This window comes from Ostrea edulis, chromosome 3 (genome assembly GCF_947568905.1).
Source record: "Ostrea edulis chromosome 3, xbOstEdul1.1, whole genome shotgun sequence".
NCBI lineage: Eukaryota > Metazoa > Mollusca > Bivalvia > Ostreida > Ostreidae > Ostrea > Ostrea edulis.
This window is the reverse complement of record NC_079166.1, coordinates 25,758,395-25,779,420: the sequence shown is the minus strand read 5'-3', so window position 1 is coordinate 25,779,420 and position 21,026 is coordinate 25,758,395. Positions and strand designations below refer to the sequence as shown.

Below are 21,026 nucleotides of genomic sequence, written 5' to 3'. Positions count from 1 at the left end.
TATAGTGCATTGGTATGTTTTATTGTTATACGTGAATTTTACCATTTCCAAATTTTAAGTGATGCTTTAATTATGAGTCAAATGACTATTGTGCAAAACATTTAATTATCAATTCAATAGTAAACTTTCTATCAATTTTGGAACGGAAATAAGTTTTTGGTTTCAATTTAGGAAAAAATTTATAAGATAAATAAGAAAAAATACTCTTGGCTATAATACAAACCATATCTTAATATCACAGTAGTCTATGTAGAATAATCTCTCTTTAAAGATGACACTTATCACATTAGACGATATCAAAGTGTTGAATTACTGAATAAATGTCAATTCCGAATATCTTTAGTCATTCCATACTGATCCGTTTGGATACTTCGCGTTTTAGACAGTTTTAATTTACCTATATTCTCTTCACGCAAGTCATCATATGGCCTGTGTACAGCGAACGCTAAAAAAATACGTAGGTGAATCATATATTGAAAACACTATAAAAACGACAAGCACAATAGGCAATTTGAGTGGAAGAGTTTGTTTTCGTTAACTCAAGACATGAACTGATAAAAAAAAAAGAATTAATAAATTGTTGATGGAAACAATATTTCAATTCTTTTTAGCAATTTCACATGGAATGGTTTAAATTTCATGTACATATCCATATCATAAAAGCAACAACATTTAGTGCAACAAAACTAAATCAGGTTGATTATACATTTTTTAATTTCCATAACTGCAAATCAAAAGAAATTGTTTTAATACTCACAATATATATCTGTCAATGTGTCCATAGAAATCCGTTTCCGAGCAACCGTATCTGGTAGAAATGATTAATGATAATGGACAGATATATTATCAATATTTTTTTTATATTTAGTTTCAGCTTAACTCAGAAAATCACTGCTTGGACTTTTGTACACTAAAATGTTTTGAAGATGTAAAAATCGTGTTTTCTACCTTGAATACTTTGTTTGAGATGCGATGGCGTTATCTCTGAAACATAAAATAATCCTTTGTAAAGCATATCACTTATTTTAATATATATGTAGGGCTCACGGCGGGTGTAACTGGTAAACAGGAGATGCTTACTCCTCAGAGGCACCTGAGCCTACCTCTGGTGTGTCCAGCGATCTGTGTTTGACAAACTCTCTACTTTTGGGTTCTTCATAAGATTTATGAAATTTAATACAGTTCGTTATCTTCATTTTTTCATCCGGATAAAAAATAAGACTATCAGCCAGAAATAAATGTATCAACATAATAAAAGAAACTGGATATACCACTTGATTTCAAAATGTGAGAAAGTCTACATCTCATTGCATTATGCACATTTTGTTTTTCTTCTTCATGTTTAACACTTGTAAGCTGTCTTGGTTACTGGGAGTACAAGACCAACAGTCTGGTACAATAATTTATTACCAGACTGTTAACACGAATTATCCCTTGGTGCCTCCTGTAATCAAATCAACAAATCATCTTTTCTTTAATTTTTTTTCTCATTCATATAGTACAATTATTTTGAATTATGAAAGATGAAGATAACGAACTGTGATCAATGCAAGGTGAAGATAACGAACAGTGATCAATCTCATAACTCCTATAAGCAATACAAAATAGATAGTTTGGCAAACACGGTCCCCTGGACACACCAGAGGTGGAATCAGGTGCCTAGGAGGAGTAAGCATCCCGTGTCGACCGATCACATCCACCGTGAGCTGTATGTATTGGTGAGGTAAACAGAGTTACCCGAAGTCAAAATTAGTGTGCCAAGAACGGACTACCAATCGGTATGGAACATGTCATACAGCATTTGACCCACTGATACGTTGTATTGGCTAAACTAGATCGTTATAACGACCATAGAATTTGCGAAATGCTGACTTAAATCGAGATTGTTGAAACCCCTGTACCATCAACTTGTTTGTCAGTAGCCTGCCTCGATTTAACAACTGACCATACGCAGAACAAACTATTGCATATCGAATCGGTTGAGATATATAAACATCATATGCAGGTGATAATGGAATATTACTACATAAATATGGAAAGTTGATGATGGGGAAGCTGAAATCAGTCCATTTGTCATACAGTTGAGTTGTCAGTTTACCGTTCACATTCATTTTCAATATCATATCTAAGTACGAAACAGATGTGGAGGAATCTATGGTGTCTTTTATCTCGAGTTCAATGGATAGAGCGTCAGTGGGATGTAGTTTTGTTGATCAGCGAAGGAGATACCATGGCGTTGGTCTACTTGACATTGCAAACGTAATGGTTAAACACAGATTTCTAAAGAAATTCAGAGTAACTGAGACAATTGACGCAGTATAGATGTTCAGCTCTTGGTAAGTTTTTGAGGGAAACATAATTATATTGGCTGACAGATTTTAGTGTAGGTAGGTTGTTTACCTCTAGGTTGTGCAACAGAGAGTTTTTGTTTACTTGAGAGATTTCTGTTGTAGTATTTTAATAAAGACTCGCAACGGTGCCCTGACATGAGCATAATTTTTCGAGCCTTGAAACCAACCTCGCTCATGACCGCGATAGCTGTTGCCCGGAAACAACAGTTTATCATCATCATAAAGTAAATATACCTATATTTTAGTTTCCAATATCAAAGTTATCGTATGAATTTGAGTTTACGTTTTTATGAATTGAAAATAAGCTTAGAATAGAAATTTCAAGCGACAGGTGAAGTTTCATTCCCCAAACCATGACGGAGCAGTGACGTCAAACAATATCAACGAGAAAAACGCACCATTGCGCGTGCTGACATAGATAAAAAATTGTCAAATTTCTAGTTTTACCACAAACCCTAAATGAAAATTATAAACTAGAATTAAGATCTAAAATATCATATTATTGATCCATTTGACTCGTTAAATGGAACGGTCAATTTACCATTTGACCTTGATGACACTCCATATTTGGTAATAATTCTGCAGACAGGTGGTACTAGAAAACCGGATCGAACTAGTTTGCAACAAATATATTTATAGCACGATGAAGGCAATGCCATTTAAAAGAAATATAAGAGAACAGGTTCAGTGAACGTAAATATTAAAACTTGAATGTCAATATCGAAAGTGTTGTCATGCAAAAAAACACATTGGCAAATGGAAATATATTAAAATACATCCCTCTGCAAACAGGGACATTGCAAAATTACTCATATGATTTTATTCTTAAAGCGGAAACATTATCATTGCCGGGTAAATAGATAAGTGTCCTTTAATTAGCATTCATTTCATCCTCATCTATCGCATTTACGTATTCCTCTCCTTATTCAAATTTATATGCTCATATACAGGTACTTAAAACAAGGTTGTAGTATGAACTCATAGACATAATTTGGCTTGTGTAGTGATTGCATTTTACACATGTTGATATCGTTAAACAAAAAATAATTTAATTATCATTGTATCTTTGTCTCTGATTGGTCAAATTTCAATTGAGGAACGCAGGTTATTTTGTATAACCTGTTTTGGTATGGGAAGACACCCCCTTGACAACCAAAAGCCGGAATTATTTTTTCTCTCTGAATTTACATCGCAGCACTGCTTTCAACCTTCTATGGAATAGAAAGTCAACGTGTACACTAAGATACTTCGGTTTGATACACATACTGTTTTCTCGTTCTCAATTAGCATTTACTTGTACACTAATCACTGTTGTCAATCATTTTTCTCTGTATGATGATCGAATAATTCTAAAATAAATTAAAACAAAGATATTATATTCGAATTAATGATTTGCCAAGTAAGCATTGTCCTGTTCATTTTCAAATACATTTCTCTCTGGGGAAAGGGGTGTTTCATTGCTGATCCGCCTTTCAACAAAGCAAACAAAAATGTCATACGTCACATTTTACCACATGACGTCAGTCACATTGACATGTGGATTGTGGTTTGTCACTTGCTTACATATTTTGTTGTGTTAGATTTACTATTAGTGACAACGTTACATGCAGGGGTAAGTTTTCATGTAATAGAAATTTTCACAGAATGAAAAGCCGCAAATTATTGCATTTTCTGATATTTGAAGACTTACTTTGGGTAGATCTAAGCGTAAACAATGCAATTTACCGTATTTTCTCAATCTGTCGGAGATGAGCGACATCAAAGTCGATATCTAAAGAGCAGCGAAATACGCATTGCATGCATAGTCTACATATATTTTCTATCATGACAGACACCTTCGATACAATAATTTAATAAATAGGCTATGCTCTGTTGAACTAAGATAAATTGACAACGAGTTTAGATGGCGACCTTTACAGCTACATGTAGACGCTTCGTCGTTGTTGCAAAGTGAATCATTGCGCGGCTCAGTTGACTTGTGTTTTTCCGAGTTTATGTACATTTTGATAAACGAAGGTTAGTATCTTGGTTTCCTGCATTAAATTATAAGGCATGACTTTAATTCTGGGGCAAGTTATACGAGTATAACCTGGTTTGACCCAAACCAGGTTATACTCGTATAACTTGCCCCAAAATTAAAGTCATTCCTAAAATACATGTTTCACAAATGACCTTTAACTTGCAATTTTCACAATACTGGTCAATTCTTCGGTAACGCGATGATCCGATACGCAGACCAGTAAGATAGAGGTACGTGGACCGAATTCGACCGCCGGCATTCTTACTTTTATAACCACACATACATCTTTGTATTTCTCAACCATACCACCTCCGTTGCTATACTCATCAATTGATAGGAACAGAGATATATCTTCCAATTTCAAAAGATATATCATACAAGATGCATACACAAATGTACATTACAATGAACTGTATTGATCATTTAATCTCTAAGGGTAACGTTTTCTGTTAATACAAATCAGTCTACAAGTTGGGTAAAAAGGTGAAATCAACGAACGGTGATCAATCTGTGAATCTCATAACTCCTATAATAAAAATATATAATCAAGAGCTAGACAAATACGGACCCCTTGGTATACCAGAGGCGGGACCAAACACCCACAAGGCGCAAGCATCCCCTTTCGACCGTTCACATCCGCCGTAAAGAGGTTAAGATAACGAACAGTGATTAATCAACCTGCCATTGGTTTAAATGTTGTCGAACGTTTTTCATTCAAATTGATAGGCTGTACTTTATACACTTATTTTGACAACGGATTTCTTCCGTTTACCTGATCATTGTTCGTTTTCTTCACCTTTCATGCAGGGCTCACGGCGAATTTGACCAATCGGCAGGGGACGCTTACTGATTCTAGGCGCCTGATCCCATCACTGGTGTGTCCAAGGGTCCGTGTTAACCCAACTCTTAATTTTGTATTCCTTATAAGAGTTATGAGATTGACTACTGTTTGTTATCTTCACCTTTTCGTCTACATGTGAAATTGAAGGCCGAAGCAAATGTACATATTGATTTTTAGGTTTTATAATGATCATGTAAGACTTCGGTGATCAAGCATCTTTAATGTTTATTGCCTTGGTTACATTTACATACATAATAGTGTAACTCAACAAAAAGTGTAAGATCTAGAGCGTATCAATTAACGAATTAAATACACAATCACAATTCTATCCTAAAACATTTTCAAATCTAACGAACGTCTCCTTAATTTGCGAATCAATTTATTTGTTCCATTCATGTCTCCTTCCAATGTTGCAGGGTGTCCTCTCATTAGAAACAAGTATCCATACTCGATTCTGTCTGTTCTCTTGGTCACGAGGTGTATAACGAAATATGAGATTTCACCTCTGGAAATTCTATATGAATACACTGATAGTAATATCATGTAACATTAATTAGACTGGTAGTTCTCGCTGGGCGAAATGATGCACATATTGTGTTATCACTTTCAGCAATGGTTTTGATAAATGATTCCCCGGATTAGGTACAGTTATTGTGGCATCTAATGTATTTCCATTCGGCACATTAGTTTCTATCATCAATTTTTCAATAAGCGTTGACATTTTGACTTGACTTGAACTCTTCAAACTAAGTAAGGCATGGATATTCTTCCAATCTGTGTTTCTGCACATATCTCTGGGTGTTTGACCTTCGTGTGTTTTTTCTGTTCAAATATCCTCCATAAATCATGAAAAGACACAGGCGGATTAACATTTCCAGCTCTAAATGTATACTGTAAGAGCGTTCCATCACAACCTCTAGTGCCTTGTGAATTGGACAACAATCTGATGAGCCAGGTTTGTGCTGGGGATCTTTTCCACTTTCATATAGCGCTAATATACACAATATTCTACTGTATCGCTCTTTGCTAGTAGCACAGTTGACTACTGTTTGCCCGCTGGGATCCATGTCAATTTTTTTACGAGACTTCATGAATTTGAAATCATCAAGTAGTTTTTGAGTAATCATGAATGCATTATGATCATATCTCTCTGACATTATTACCAAATGCAATATTGAAATTTCATTTCCACCAGTGTATTGTAAACTCACTTCTTGGAGTGCGGTCGTGGAGGAAAATGCATTTTTGTCAGGGTTTTTTTTTTTTTTGAGAAAATTTTCGTCATTTGTACAACATTCCCCAAATCGAGCTAAGTAAAAATTATGTTCCACTGGAATCCCTTTTTCCTTGATTAATTCATCAAGTAATATTGACAACCTCATGTGTTTGTATTTGCTAATCCAAAATACTGGTGGAAGAGAATAACTCGAGACAGCATCTGTTGCAACGAAGAATAGTTTTACATCTTCTTTTGATTGTAGAATATCACAGAAACGCTGTGCAAATGTATCTTTTTTTCAATGCGACACAAGCTAAAGCTTTCGAAACATTTCTATTGTTAACCTCATCAAAAACCCGGGAAAGAAAACTATCACAAATGTCTGGTGTAGGGTTAACAAATTCATGTTTCGCGAGAGCATCAATGGGAAAATGTTTAAAAACTGCTTCAGGCCATTTTGTGCAGAAGTAAAAACCAACTGCATCACAAAAGATTTGATGTTTGCATCTATAAACACTTTCATTTTGTCCAACGATCATTACATTCAATGCATTGGCAGCCTTTTCTATATCTCCTGAAAATGAATGTTCAATTTGTTCTACCAATTCCTCAGAAAGATTCTTTATAAGAAACTCCCTACATTTTTTTGAAATTTCTGAAATCTAGGCGTTCCTAACATTCTTCGGAGGGTGACAAACATTCGCAAAGGAAAAGTAGTAGTAAGAACATCTTCACGCCATGTGTGGTGTCAGTATCTATTTTGTATTTGATTTGTTTTCGCAAATAATTGATGGGATATAGAAAAAAGTCAAGACCATTTTGTCTGTATCCTTTTTCACAGGAGTAAAGATGTGCACACAATGGAAAAATATTGTGTGTATTATACCGCTACCAGTGTAATTTATTATGAAGTCACAAAGGACAATTACTTACGTCGTGATTTGTTGACGTTACTTAGCAATATTATTTCATTTTATAACTGTCTGAAGAGGCATTAAAGCAGAAAGCGCTAACAGTGAAATGTTATTCGAGTTTTGTGTTTCTTGACTTTTATTATTGGATGTATTTACTGTATGAAATACTGAATTCTTTTTTACAAACTAAATATATATATATAATATGTGTGATAAAACTTTACCTGTCCCTTGAATCATCTGTTTTAGTAACTGGCCTGGTGCAACAGCTGCAACAAGTAGAGTACGTTTTGTACCACTAGTTGAACATATAGAATATAGAGAGAGACAATGTTTCAAGGTGAGTGAAAAAAGGTGAGTGAAAACGTGTAGTATGTGTTTTCGTTCATACAAGAAGACGAAAAGTATTCTAAAATTATTTCAATACGCAATTCAGTCGTATTAGTGATGTACTTATAAAAACTGATGTAAAAACTTACCAACGCTCTTATCTGTTAGGGATTTTTCAGAAATTCTCCCTGAAATATTTAAATGGAGAAGTTATAACAATAAAATAGACAGCCATTGAGTTTGAAGATAAATTAGTGGTTACTTTATGCAAAATATATGTTTTTAAATTTTTATCTACGATTGACTTCATGAAGTCCACTATTATTGGCACTATTTTTGAATCCCATGTATTACTCATCCCCAAGTCATTCTTAATAATTTTAATATTCACATTTTTTCACCTTTGATATCTTTACCAATAGAAATGATTGACATTTCCTCATGAATGTTAACGATATGCGTATGAATCTTGGTAAATATAGCAAGACTATTTTAACGGCTTCGAATATTCTGACAGAAATGAAAGTAAATTATAAACGCTTCACGCCAGGATACGTTAATGAAACGCTAACGCGGTTCTTGAAGTATGCTTACGTAAAGTGTTGTAATTCATACCGTTATGTATTTTCAAAATTGAAATTTCTTAAATGGACATTGTCAAATTGCCACATTATTTTAAAGCTGCATTTTTGTGATGGCATGAGTTATTCTGCAATTTATCATCATGGAATATGTTTTCATTCATTTAAGTAAAATTGCTTCATTAAATTAAAATTGATAGATCGCTCAAGCGTGGGAATCTATTCATATTCAGACGTTAAAATGAATCACATAATGTCGTGTACATTTATGTATCAATTTAAATTTTACAGAAACAAACAAGATGTGTTTGTGAAACACTGATGCCCCCGAATAACAACATTTTAGTAAAGTGAAAGATTAAGTTAACGAATGGTGATCAATCTCATAACTCCTATAAACAATACAAAATAGATAGTTAGGCAAACACGGACTCCTGGACACACCAGAGGTGGGATAATTTTCAAAATAGGTCAGGGTCACAAGGTCAACAAATTTGGTACCAATGGAAAGATCTCACGAGAAATACACATGCTAAATATGAAAGCAGCGTCTTACGATTTAAAAAATATCGCTTATATCAGAAATTTCAATGTAAAGATCACCAAGTCAAAATATTTTGAAACCAATGGAAAGGGCTTGCCAAAAGGAATACACAAAGCAAATCTGAAAGGTCTAACTCTTACTGTGTAAAAGATATGACCAAGGTTAAACTTTTTAGCCAGACAAACAGACAGACGGGCAAACAGACAGACGGACGGACAGGCAGAAAACTAATTGTCAACCAATTTTCGATCCCGGGGACAAAAAAAAAAGATGAACTGCATTCTTGCATCTGGTTGCGTCCCTAAGCTTCACATAAATAATATTAACAAGCAGTATATAGTAAAGCTTCCCGTACCAAATCGTTTATCATGCTGAGTTTTAACAGTTTGTTTTATACCTATGATATAAACAAAGTTTGGCTTCTTCACTTTCTGAAGAACAATTTTTAAAATGTAAATTCCGTCAAATGTTAGGGTTGGAGAAGGTGGTGTTATTATCGTATTTGATCTGTTTGATTTACATGCCGTCATCAATTTTTTCCTCATATCAAGACGTCACCAACTGTATATGGAGTGAACAATTCTTGAAGGGATGTACTGCAAACAAACAAATAAAAGATCATGATCCTACATTGCCTTCGAAAAAACAATCACAGAAGGGATACGTGTATGAAAATAATTTGCGACTAAAAGTATTACAGAGTCGTACATTTTTCAGTCATTACACTTCAAGTAGTTCCACCCTCATGTGACTTATGGATAAACTGTATCAATTTCCACTCAATATAGTTTAATTTAATTAATAACCAAAGAAAATGTGTATGTTGCCACCTTTTTAAAGATGCCAGCCATACAAAAACATAAGTATACGTCAAGATCAGAAAATCATAGATTTTAGTAAAACAGAATAATAAAAATAGACAAAATCTTGTAAAATTGATAATTTTTAATGTCAGCAATTTATGAAAACTGCTTATTTATTAACATGTATACATTAATTGTGGATATTAGGGAAAACATTGTATCCTATGATAGACGAACAGTAGAGGAACCACCAGCATAGGAGTTATTGCCCATGACAACATTTTTTTAGAATTTTTAAATGATCGATAATTAATTATTCATGGGAAATATGGACTTTTGCACCCAATAAGTCAATAGTTTACCAATTATTTTATTTTATTCAGTGAATAAAATTCTTCTGAAAGATATATTTCTATCATGCCCAAAGTTTAATATAATAGAGATTTTTGCAAAATCCTATGACATCACACGATGATCGATCGACCTTAATTCTTAAAAATACTCCAGAAGTTGCACTTATTGGCGGGTGTGACCGGTCGACATGGTCTGCTTACCCCTCCTCGGCACCCTTTCCCACCTCTGGTATACACAAAGGCCCGTGTTTGAACAACACTCTATTTTGTATTGTTCATAAGAGTTATGAGATTGATCACTGTTCGTTATCTTCACCTTTCATTTACAATCTAATATTCTTAATTTTCTATCTACATATGTATTTATTATGATGACGCCATGACTTTCTGTGCGCTTCTTGTATTGAAGAGAAGATAACTCGCGCTGTATTGTAAAAATGTATTCCTTATAACAAAATCATTTAAATTAAAGAATGACACATTTTACCTAATGTAAATAATTGTTAGATCTAGATATATACGTGATGTTTCGTATATTGATTATACTGCAAACACAATACATCAAGTGATATATATAATAAATCAATTGAAAAGAAAAAACTGACAACTGAATGACATCAATGATTGAAAACATATTAACCAGCGAGAAACGACTGTTTCTCTTTGTTTGTTGTGTTTATCTGAATTACATGTGTATGTAGTTCCAATCCAGAGAGCAATATGAAGGTCATAAAAGCTTGCACATGTAATGGGAAAAAAACAGCAGTGCATTGAATCGTAGAAAACATTCATTTTAAATAAGGTTGAAATACTTACTTTCGTGATGAATTTCAACTTCTAGGTTTTTTTCTGAGAAAGAAAAAAGAATTATTGATTATGATATAATGTTATGGATATTGGATTAATATGTAGTTTTTCGAGATACAATATCTCAACAGGGGGTAATTACTCCTTCTAAGCATCTGAGTTTCATGTTTAAGTGTTTGTCCTACTCTCTTTGTATTCTATATAGGATTTATGAGAATTCATTCTTCGTTATTTTCACCTTTTTCATTACGGATTATGGATGCTTTACAAATAAAAGTTATTATATATATATATTTATATTAGAAGTTGATTCGGCACAGTTGTAAATAAATATTGAAAATCAGAATGACACATTCCATAAAAAACAATCATTTATATATATATATACCTTTGTTATTCTTCACCTTTTCTTGTAGTAGGTTTGTGGATTCTTTAGCTATTCAAAAGTGGATGAAATAAGTTGTGTACAATAAGTTGGAATTTAAAGATAGTTTCTTGACCATCAGTAACACATCGGTATATGTATTTTTGTATCACACAGAATATACAAATTACAAAATATTAGCTTCATAATACATACCAGTGCTACCATGTTGGGTCACATTTGTTTGTAATTTCCGTGCTGGAAATAAAAGTGATATTATGTTGGCGCGGTGTATTCATCAGAATTTAGTCTTGATCTAAACTCTTATTTGTTATTTTCTGGTCAGATACATAATCGATGTAAATCAAATGTAGTAACCTCTTAATACAGAAATTTGTTTTTGTAATGACTTTTTATATTTTGTGATTTAGTTCACTGAGGAATTCCACACACTATTCAATTCTACAGTATGTTTCAGAAATCATACACCAATGCCAAATCTTTCTCATTTCACTGTTTGTCAATGTATGCATTTCTAATCAGCACTCAAAAAAAGTCCAATTACCATGGAGTTAAGCAAAATTACTCACTGAAGAATTATATGAAATAGAACAGTTGCGATAGATTCTTACTCCTATAATACTCAGGGGTTCCAAATTACACTCCTAATAAGAGAATCATATTTGTTTTTAATACTTTTTACTTTTTACGGGTATTTGAATGCAAATAAGCTTTAACAGAGTATCAATCAAGTTTCAGACTAAACTGCTTTAAATAATATTATTGACAAATGACTTGAGAACATCAATAAAAAGACACTTACAGATGTACTTCTTATTTATTAAAACAAAGCATTTGACACAAGATGTATTGATTGATTTTAGTATTTGTGATAATACTTTATATGGTTTCATTCTTTCCTACATGAAATATAGCAATATGTCAAATGGAAAGGGATCGTCTCAAAGGGAAAAAAGATGTTACAATCGGAATTTTGATTATTCTTGTACAAAATGGTATGATGCAAAGAACTAGGCAAATATTGGTAGGTTGTTTTTTTTCAAATTACAGAAGAAAGCAACAATAATCAGTTTAATAATCAGAGTACCTCATTCAGTGTAGGATTTTACATCATACGACTCCATATATATATATATATATATATATATATATATATATATATCTAGAGAGAGAGAGCGAGAGAGAGAGAGAGAGAGAGAGAGAGAGAGAGAGAGAGGACCACAATATAAACTAGTTTGTATAACTAATTATGCAATCCTGTTTAGATAAAGGATATTATTAATATTTGTTTGTCATACTGCATTTTTTTTCATTTACGTCCAATATTATTTTCGTGTTGTATTTCTTTATAATTTGCGAAGTTAATTACAGAATACTAAACATTACCTAATCTAGCTGTTAAGCACCAGTTCAATAGATTGTATATGAATGGTTTTATGTGAAACACAAAATGAAATAAAACATGACAAAAAACAAACTACTAAAACAATCTTCTGTAGATACCTGGTTTCCTTCGATACAGCCATCCAAACAACACTGAGATTGCAACTAACAGAACAATGACAATGGGTTTCAGCAAGTACCTGTAAGTACAATGTACACCACAATGATAAAATATGTAACAATATAAAGCAAAACTTTCAAAGAACTATTACATTTATATAAGATACAATGTTGGTATGTGACTATAAAGTGAATGTGAAGCGTTAACTCATTTTGCAAAAAAAATTTGCCTACAAGACATGTACTGGCTGAGAATACGTACAATATGAGGTCTTCAGTTTCATCTGTTGTAACGTTATAAAGAGATGTCGTTGCCTCATTCCTCAGTGACAAAGTAGTTCGCTTCTTGATCACATCAAAGCATTTAGGATCTTATGGGATTGAATAATATGCTTATCAATTCTTAATCATTACTCATTTTAGTAAACATAACCTTTTTTTACATTTCCACATTAAATCGCATGTTCTTACACTTAAATACGTGAATTGTGATGGGTTCAACCTTTCTCATCTCCTGCTACATTCCTCTTTTATTCCTCCCACACCATCTCTCTCTATCCTTTATCTTCTCTCTTTCTCTCTCTGTTTTTCTATCTTTCTCTCTCTTTTATTTCCATTCTTTTTCTCCATATTCCCTCCCCATATCCCTTCATAAGTATTTTCCCCTCCCTCAATTATACGGAACATACTGTTGTGTCTTAAAATACGTTAAATTCAATATCCACTTCCTATTGCTTTATAATTATCCTGATGGACTTTTGACGAATAAGAAAACATACAGAATGGACTTCATCGTAGACTTACACAGATATGCAGATGTTGATAGGTAGCGATCTGCACATGGCGTGATATTACTGCATGGTATTCCGAAATGCGGTTGGATCACTAAGCCCTGAACATTAAATTCCGTGCAGAAGCCTACAAAAATTATCATAGTACTACTTATTTGTTTTTTGACAGAAAACAAATGCTTAACATATTTGAGATTGAATAGCGTGTCTCCACGACCTACGCTAGACTTACCATGAATATAGTACACTGGAGCGCAAACCTCTACAAGAGAATTTCCTTGGTCATTGATAACACAATGGTATTTGAAACGTGAAGGATCGGTACAGTTCTGCTTTCTCGCCAGGGCTTCACAACCCTTGATATTGGCAGCCATGTCCACATCCTCTTTCGTTATTGGACAGTCACTAACGTACTGAATTGTTCTGTTTGACCATCGACAAGAACGACCAAAACACCTGGTCTCCTAAATCAATTTTAATCGGAAATCATTATTATTACATTGTTGATATAGAAGATTTGTCAAACTATATATGGAAACATTCCTCGAAATGATATAACGTGATACAGAGGAATTCGAAGTCACTATTTTCAAAATACATACATGTTCACTGTCCATCATCCAAACTTTGTGTATTTATATGACTAAAACAGCAAATGACTGTCATAAAATTCTAATGAATTTGTCTTTTACTCATATGGTGTCATTTGTATAACCCTATGTAGCACTGACTAATGTAATCCACGCCAGCTAATAGAATCCGATTACATTGGGGCAAACAGCTAATGTGTAATCCAATTTCAAAAAGTATTACATTAGCAAGTACATTCGACACTGTTAATGTAATCAGGATTACATTAACTGTACGACTCGCACGGGTTATATAATCAGATTATATTAGCTGACGGGGATGACATTAGTTGATTTTACAACATTGATGATTTCGTGATGTTACGCTTATTGACTGTGAGGACATTTGCATATCAAACATTGGTGACCAATTAACGTAAGGCAGAAATAGTGATATATTACAAAAAATTGAAAAGAAGACGAGTTTCGGATTATATAGTTTGGTTGTCCCTTTTCTGTCATTCATGCCAATATGAATACATACCTTCTACACTACATCGCATGTATTAGATGCAGTGGAATGTACATATTTAAATTTTGAAAAAAAGTTATGTACACAAAAATTGTGAACTTTTTGTCGTAAAGTACTCTGGATCAAAATAGTATTTATATAAGAAATATAATCTTTATTTCCTATAGATAATGGTATGGATCTGACAGCAATTTTCGACTAATTGCAGGACCAATCTCGTGAAACTACACCATCCAATGACGGTTGTTGATCTTATGTATGGTGCGTGATTGTGCGATTGCTTTCAAGACTAATCGTAATCCGAATAAACTTGAATTAAAACTGCTTGCGTTTAAGAACACAGGTAACGTAATTATTTATGTTTTACTTATTGTAAACTAAATAAAAGATAGCACTGTAACTGAGAACAAAAACCAAAGCAACCATCATGTACCAATGTATATGGGAGCTCAGAATCCGGACTACCTGGTATTTAAATAGGCAAATACTATCAGGATATTACATCTATGCGTAAGTAATGAGGACAGAGAATCTCATGAAATCATGAGATATACATCGTGTTCTCAAAAAAGTATACTGGAACGATATGTTTTAACATCACTCTTTTATTCACATTATGTGTAATTACCGGCGATGTCTTGAATTGCTGTTTATGTAAGCCTTGATATCTGACCCGTAGCTCATATATCATTCCGGCTCATTTGAATATATATGAAAATATCCATAGATATCATTCATAAATCCCCTTTACTGAGATACATACCTGTATACAGACTGACAGTAGAATAAGTACAACTAACTTTCCGATATTCTGCATATCTCATGTAGACTCCCAACGTCAAATCAATCATCCTAAGTTAAACATAGACGTAAAGTAAACATTCTCCTTTATTTGTTTTGTAGTACATTGATCTATATCTCAACAATGGTAAGATCTATCTATCTATCTATCTATCTATCTATCTATCTATCTATATATATATATATATATATAAAGCACAAACAAACAATTATAACACCCAACCTTACGTTTACCCCTAGGATCTAAACGATACATGTGATAATCAATTAATTAATATATAAAGCACTAAATAATCACAATTAGGTACTGAACATTTTCGCCCCAGCCCGGGGTCGAACCAGCGACGTACGGCACCCACCGCCTAGCAAGATTGTCAAACCAGTGCGTAAGTCCAATCGGCCACAACGACTTCCCTAAAAAGGAAGTTTTGTTATGCTCCTAAAGCGCTACTTATACACACTGATCCAACCTCACACAGTCGCTGTGTCATTCAGTGTTTAAGATATTTTATAAGGAGAGTGGATCTCTCGATGCAATTGTATAGAATATTTAATATAAAGCACAAACAAACAATTATAACACCCAACCTTACGTTTACCCCTAGGATCTAAACGATACATGTGATAATCAATTAATTAATATATAAAGCACTAAATAATCACAACTAGGTACTGAAAATTTTCGCCCCAATCCGGGGTCGAACCAGCGACGTACGGCACCCACCGCCTAGCAAGATTGTCAAACCAGTGCGTAAGTCCACTCGGCCACAACGACTTCCCTAAAAGGGAAGTTTTGTTATGCCGTACGTCGCAATATATATCGATTTAGCAGAGAATATGGGAGCAAAATACAATGTTCTCAATAATTACTTACCTAGGGAAAAACTGAACTTGATAAACGGTCTCCTGGCAAAGATTACTGGTGTGTATCTAAAATTAAAACCCCTCTGATCAGTCCGATATGCTCAGTATTGCATACCATTCTTTTTTAAAGAGACATACACGAGACAGTTTATCAGCTGTTTATGGCTTCTCGGTATGAATGTAATGATATCACATTCGTCTTTAAATTAGGTACGATATCAGACTTACACTCGTACAGGGCCGACAATTTAACATATTTAAATAACACATTCACATTGCATATGTACACACACAAGCGTATCTCTGTCTCTTTCTCTCGTTAATAATTAAGCACGCTTTTCAAACGGCCAGAAAAAATGTTTTCATGCTCAATATTCTCTTAAGGTCCTACCTACATTAAGGTCCTACCTACCTACACACACACACACACACACACACACACACCCATACGTGTAACGCGTGTCAAATGAACACCTTAACTCCCCACCTGCAACTGAACACTTCTACAGTTATTGGTATTTTAGTACGAAAATTTACTATTTGGTACTAAAAACAACATAGAAGACATTGCTGCGGTCGAAATTTGTGAAATATAGTTTTATTCACTCCTTGAATTTTTGCTTATCAAGTGAACACTTTCCTTTACACACTGTCAATTGAACACTTTCCTTTACACACAGGCAATTGAACACTTTTCTTTACACACGGTCAATTGAACACTTTCCTTTACACACAGGCAATTGAACACTTTCCTTTACACACGGTCAATTGAACACTTTCCTTTACACACAGGCAATTGAACACTTTCCTTTACACACAGGGGATTGAACACTTTCTTTTACACACAGGCAATTGAACACTTTCCTTTACACACAGGCAATTGAACACTCTGAAACACGCGGCCAGTTAAACACTCTGATACACACAGGCAATCAAACACTTTGAAACATCCAAACAATCATTCTCACTACGCTAAATACATAAGGCCAATCTCTAAAACTTACAAAAAAGTGTGAAACGATTACATAAATGGAAATTGGGATGGGATAGACAGGGAATCCACACATTTCGTTGAAATTATCGCCTTAAGAAAATCAACAACAAAAAGGGGGGGGGTAGTATTGATTGGATGATTGATTGCTTATATAATTTACGTCCCGTCGAGAATATTTTATTCATATTGAGACGTAACCAGCTTTAAGCGGAGTACCTATCCAATGTATCCATAGGGTTCAAGGTCGTAGCAGTGAGGGTTCTTTGAAATATCGTGCGAACACCTACTACATGTACGACCAGGGGTCTACGTTTATAAGGTCACATCTAAAAGATCCGTGATTCTCACTTCTAAATGTCGAGCGTTTGGCGAAGGAGCAATCACTACCAATTTCAACGTCTTAAAATTGGGTTTGCGGATGAACGGTGCTTGAACTCACGACCTCCCGGTTACGAAGCGAACTCTCTACCATTGAGCTACCGCGACCGGTCGGGGGATGGGTAGTAGAGTCCATAATGATAACTTTAATTGTAATAATAACTTATAATAATTATCATTATATATATATATATATATATATATATATATATATATATATATATATATATAAAATATATATATAAAGCACTAAATAATCACAACTAGGTACTGAAAATTTTCGCCCCAGCCCGAGGTCGAACCAGCGACGTACGGCACCCACCGCCAAGCAAGATTGTCAAACCAGTGCGTAAGTCCACTCGGCCACAACGACTTCCCTGATATATATATATATATATATATATATATATATATATATATATATATATATATACTTCTATGATTATAGACTCCCTCGTTTGTCAATACATGCTGTACGGGCCAGACTCGGTAGTAATTCAACCAAAAAGTATGATAAATAAAATCAAAATTCTGTATAATGCAGTGCCTAAAAGATCTAAAACAAGTATTAATAATTATATACATTTTTTGTATTACTTTTAAGTTTTTTGTTGACTTTTGATATAGACAAAAATTAGATATCTTTGTAAAAAAAAATGTTACGCGATATCTTAATTCCACTCCAAAAGGTAACATTTTCATGAACATTCTGTGTAAATGTAACTACATAGATGTGGCCTTACAGAAAACTTTAATCAAACGTTGCAAAAACCATAAATTGTTTGAAAATCCGGTGTATAACACCAGTTTATATAACTTCAGAATCAGGATTTGCTCCAGATTCCTTCATATACTGTTACAAAAATATCTACATGTTTATGATATGTACATGGAAATTATGTCAATTTTGACTATCATCTCACTTTGAAATATGAGGACAAAATTGTAATAGAAAACCCCCAAAAATCACGATTTTCCTTCATCTTGGATATTTTTGTTTAGAGATTCCGTGCTTTAGGCACTCATTACGTCCTCCCCTTGGATAAATCCTGGTTTCGCTCCCGCCACATGCCAACAACTAAATATCCGCTAAACGTGTTGGACCCCCCCCCCTCCCACTAAACACGTCTGAAACACACTGAGGACAGGGATGACCAAATTCAAGGGAATATATTACTTTCTGTTTTTGTTCAAAAACTGGACGTGTCCTCTCATGACTTTTGTAATACAAATTCACCAGGATGATTTTTAAAATCTTAATGTTTTACATAAGCTCAAATAATTGAAGTCCAATAATATCCATGTGGTGGAAATATTGCTTGCAAAAATTAATTTAGAGCTCTGTATGAATGACTTGATTATCTCTTTTAATTCAATAGATCTTTTTAATTATATATACAGGGCTATTTCATAAGTAATTAATGCGCACATCGTTGTTTTGTTTTTAAAAAGAGAGCAACAATTCAATTAAAGAAATCATTCATTCAGTTGTGGATATGTCGAATTAATTAAGGATTATATCTCAATTAGATAATTACTCTCACTAACATAATTATTGCACGCATCAATTTAATTAATGATATCATTAATTCAATAGAAGAGAGCAATAATCCATTTATTGCGCACATTAAGTGATGTTAGCATTAATGAATTATTGCTCTCTTCAATTGAATTGTAGCATGCATTAATTCTATTGTTGGTATCATTAAATTATAATTCATTTGAGGAGAGCAACAATTAAATTATTGTGTGCATCAATTCAGCGGAATAAATAATGATATCAATAATTCAATTCAAATGAAGATATCATTAATTATTTGAAGAGATCTTTGATTGCAATGTTGCGTGCATGAAATGAATTAATAATATCTTCAAATAATTAAAGATATCTTCAAATATCTGAGTTTGTTATTTTGGTGCTCCATAGATCTAAAACTATTCCTAGTGGATTCCAGTGCTTTCTGACTCAAGACATCATACCAGTTCTTGCCACAAATGAATCTCACCATACAAGTGATCTAGCCACCTCTCTTTTAATCTCTTCATAGTATTCATATACGTAAGAGGATTTTTCTCCTTGAAAAGGTGATGTTTAAAAATTTGTCACTCTTTAAGGAATTTTATGATCCCCTAATAGTATGTACATGTACCATGGTAATTTCTGAACTGTTCGGTGAAAATGTTGACAATCAAGAATCAGTCACTGGTTATTCATGTGAAATTTAGCTATCTCATATGAATAAACTCTTGATTATTTTACTACAATTTACCATATTAACCAATTTCGGAAATAATTCCTTATTTGTCTTAAATTTTAATTTGATATAAAGATCGAGCAAACTGAAACATTAAACCAAAGTTCACATTGAACACCAGTGAGGCAATCATATACAAATATCAAATTCATATATTATAGAATTCATTAAGATATTTGAATTATTCTAATCTTTTAATGTTTCATGGTAGCAATGAAAACAGCAGGTCTTTTATTCTCAGTCATATATTTTATTATATAACAGGGGATATTACATGTACAATTAGTAAATATATATACATCATATATGTAATTGCATGTGCGAGAAAAATGTATACATACATACATAAGTAATTCAACCACAGACATATCCATAAATTTACATTTAATACATTGAATGAATTGAATATGTCCTTTGATTAAATAATCAACAAAGATGGATCCATATGATAATACATGTATTTGTAAAAGAAAAAAAGGAGTTCCATTTCTCATACAAATGATATAGGTAGAAATATCAAAATCAACAAGAGGCCCATGGGCCACATCGCTCACCTGAGTCATCTTGGCCCTGCTATTTTGATTCTTAAATGCTATTTTATCAATCTTTATTCTCATGAATAATGTGACCCAAACCTAGCTCTAAAGAACACAACATTACTAAAATGAAATCATATAAGACAAAGATATGACTAGCATGATATTGCTGTTCTGGATAAGACCAAGGTAAAAAGTCGTAGGTCTTGGTATGATATGAAAGACCTTGCCATAAGTAATCAATATACAAAACATAAAATCCCTATCTAAAATAGTCCTGGATATACTTAATATGTTATACTTTCTTAAAAGTATGTCAAACAGGATAAAGTTCAGGGTCACAAGGTCAAATAACATAATATGATTGATTGTTTTAACTGTTTTCCGCCACACTCAACAATTTTTCAGTTATCTGGTGGTGCCCAGTTTTTATTGGTGGAAGAGAGAACCCAGATACAATGTACCTGGGAAGAGACCACCGACCTTCCGAGAGTAAACTGGGAAACTTTCTCAATTACCGGTGCGAGCAGGATTCAAACCCGCGCCAACCAGAGGTGAGAGGCTCCTCAACAAGATGAAAGGTTTTATCATAAGAAATTCATAATATATAATATATATGAAAGATCTACCTTAAACACAATGTAGTTCAGGACAT

General features: G+C 33.5%; 1 protein-coding gene across 1 annotated transcript in view; it reads right to left on the bottom strand.

Moving 5' to 3' along the window:
- Positions 1-21,026, bottom strand: part of LOC130053300 (uncharacterized) — a 56,900-nt gene that overhangs the window by 7,466 nt on the left and 28,408 nt on the right. The window contains exons 6-14 of the mRNA XM_056160290.1: positions 12,652-12,731; positions 11,344-11,385; positions 11,152-11,199; positions 10,773-10,805; positions 7,825-7,863; positions 7,570-7,614; positions 949-984; positions 758-808; positions 398-445 (exon numbers count right to left, since the gene is read on the bottom strand). Of these exons, the coding sequence (XP_056016265.1) occupies positions 398-445; positions 758-808; positions 949-984; positions 7,570-7,614; positions 7,825-7,863; positions 10,773-10,805; positions 11,152-11,199; positions 11,344-11,385; positions 12,652-12,731 (422 nt within the window). The remainder of the gene's footprint in view (positions 1-397; positions 446-757; positions 809-948; positions 985-7,569; positions 7,615-7,824; positions 7,864-10,772; positions 10,806-11,151; positions 11,200-11,343; positions 11,386-12,651; positions 12,732-21,026) is intronic.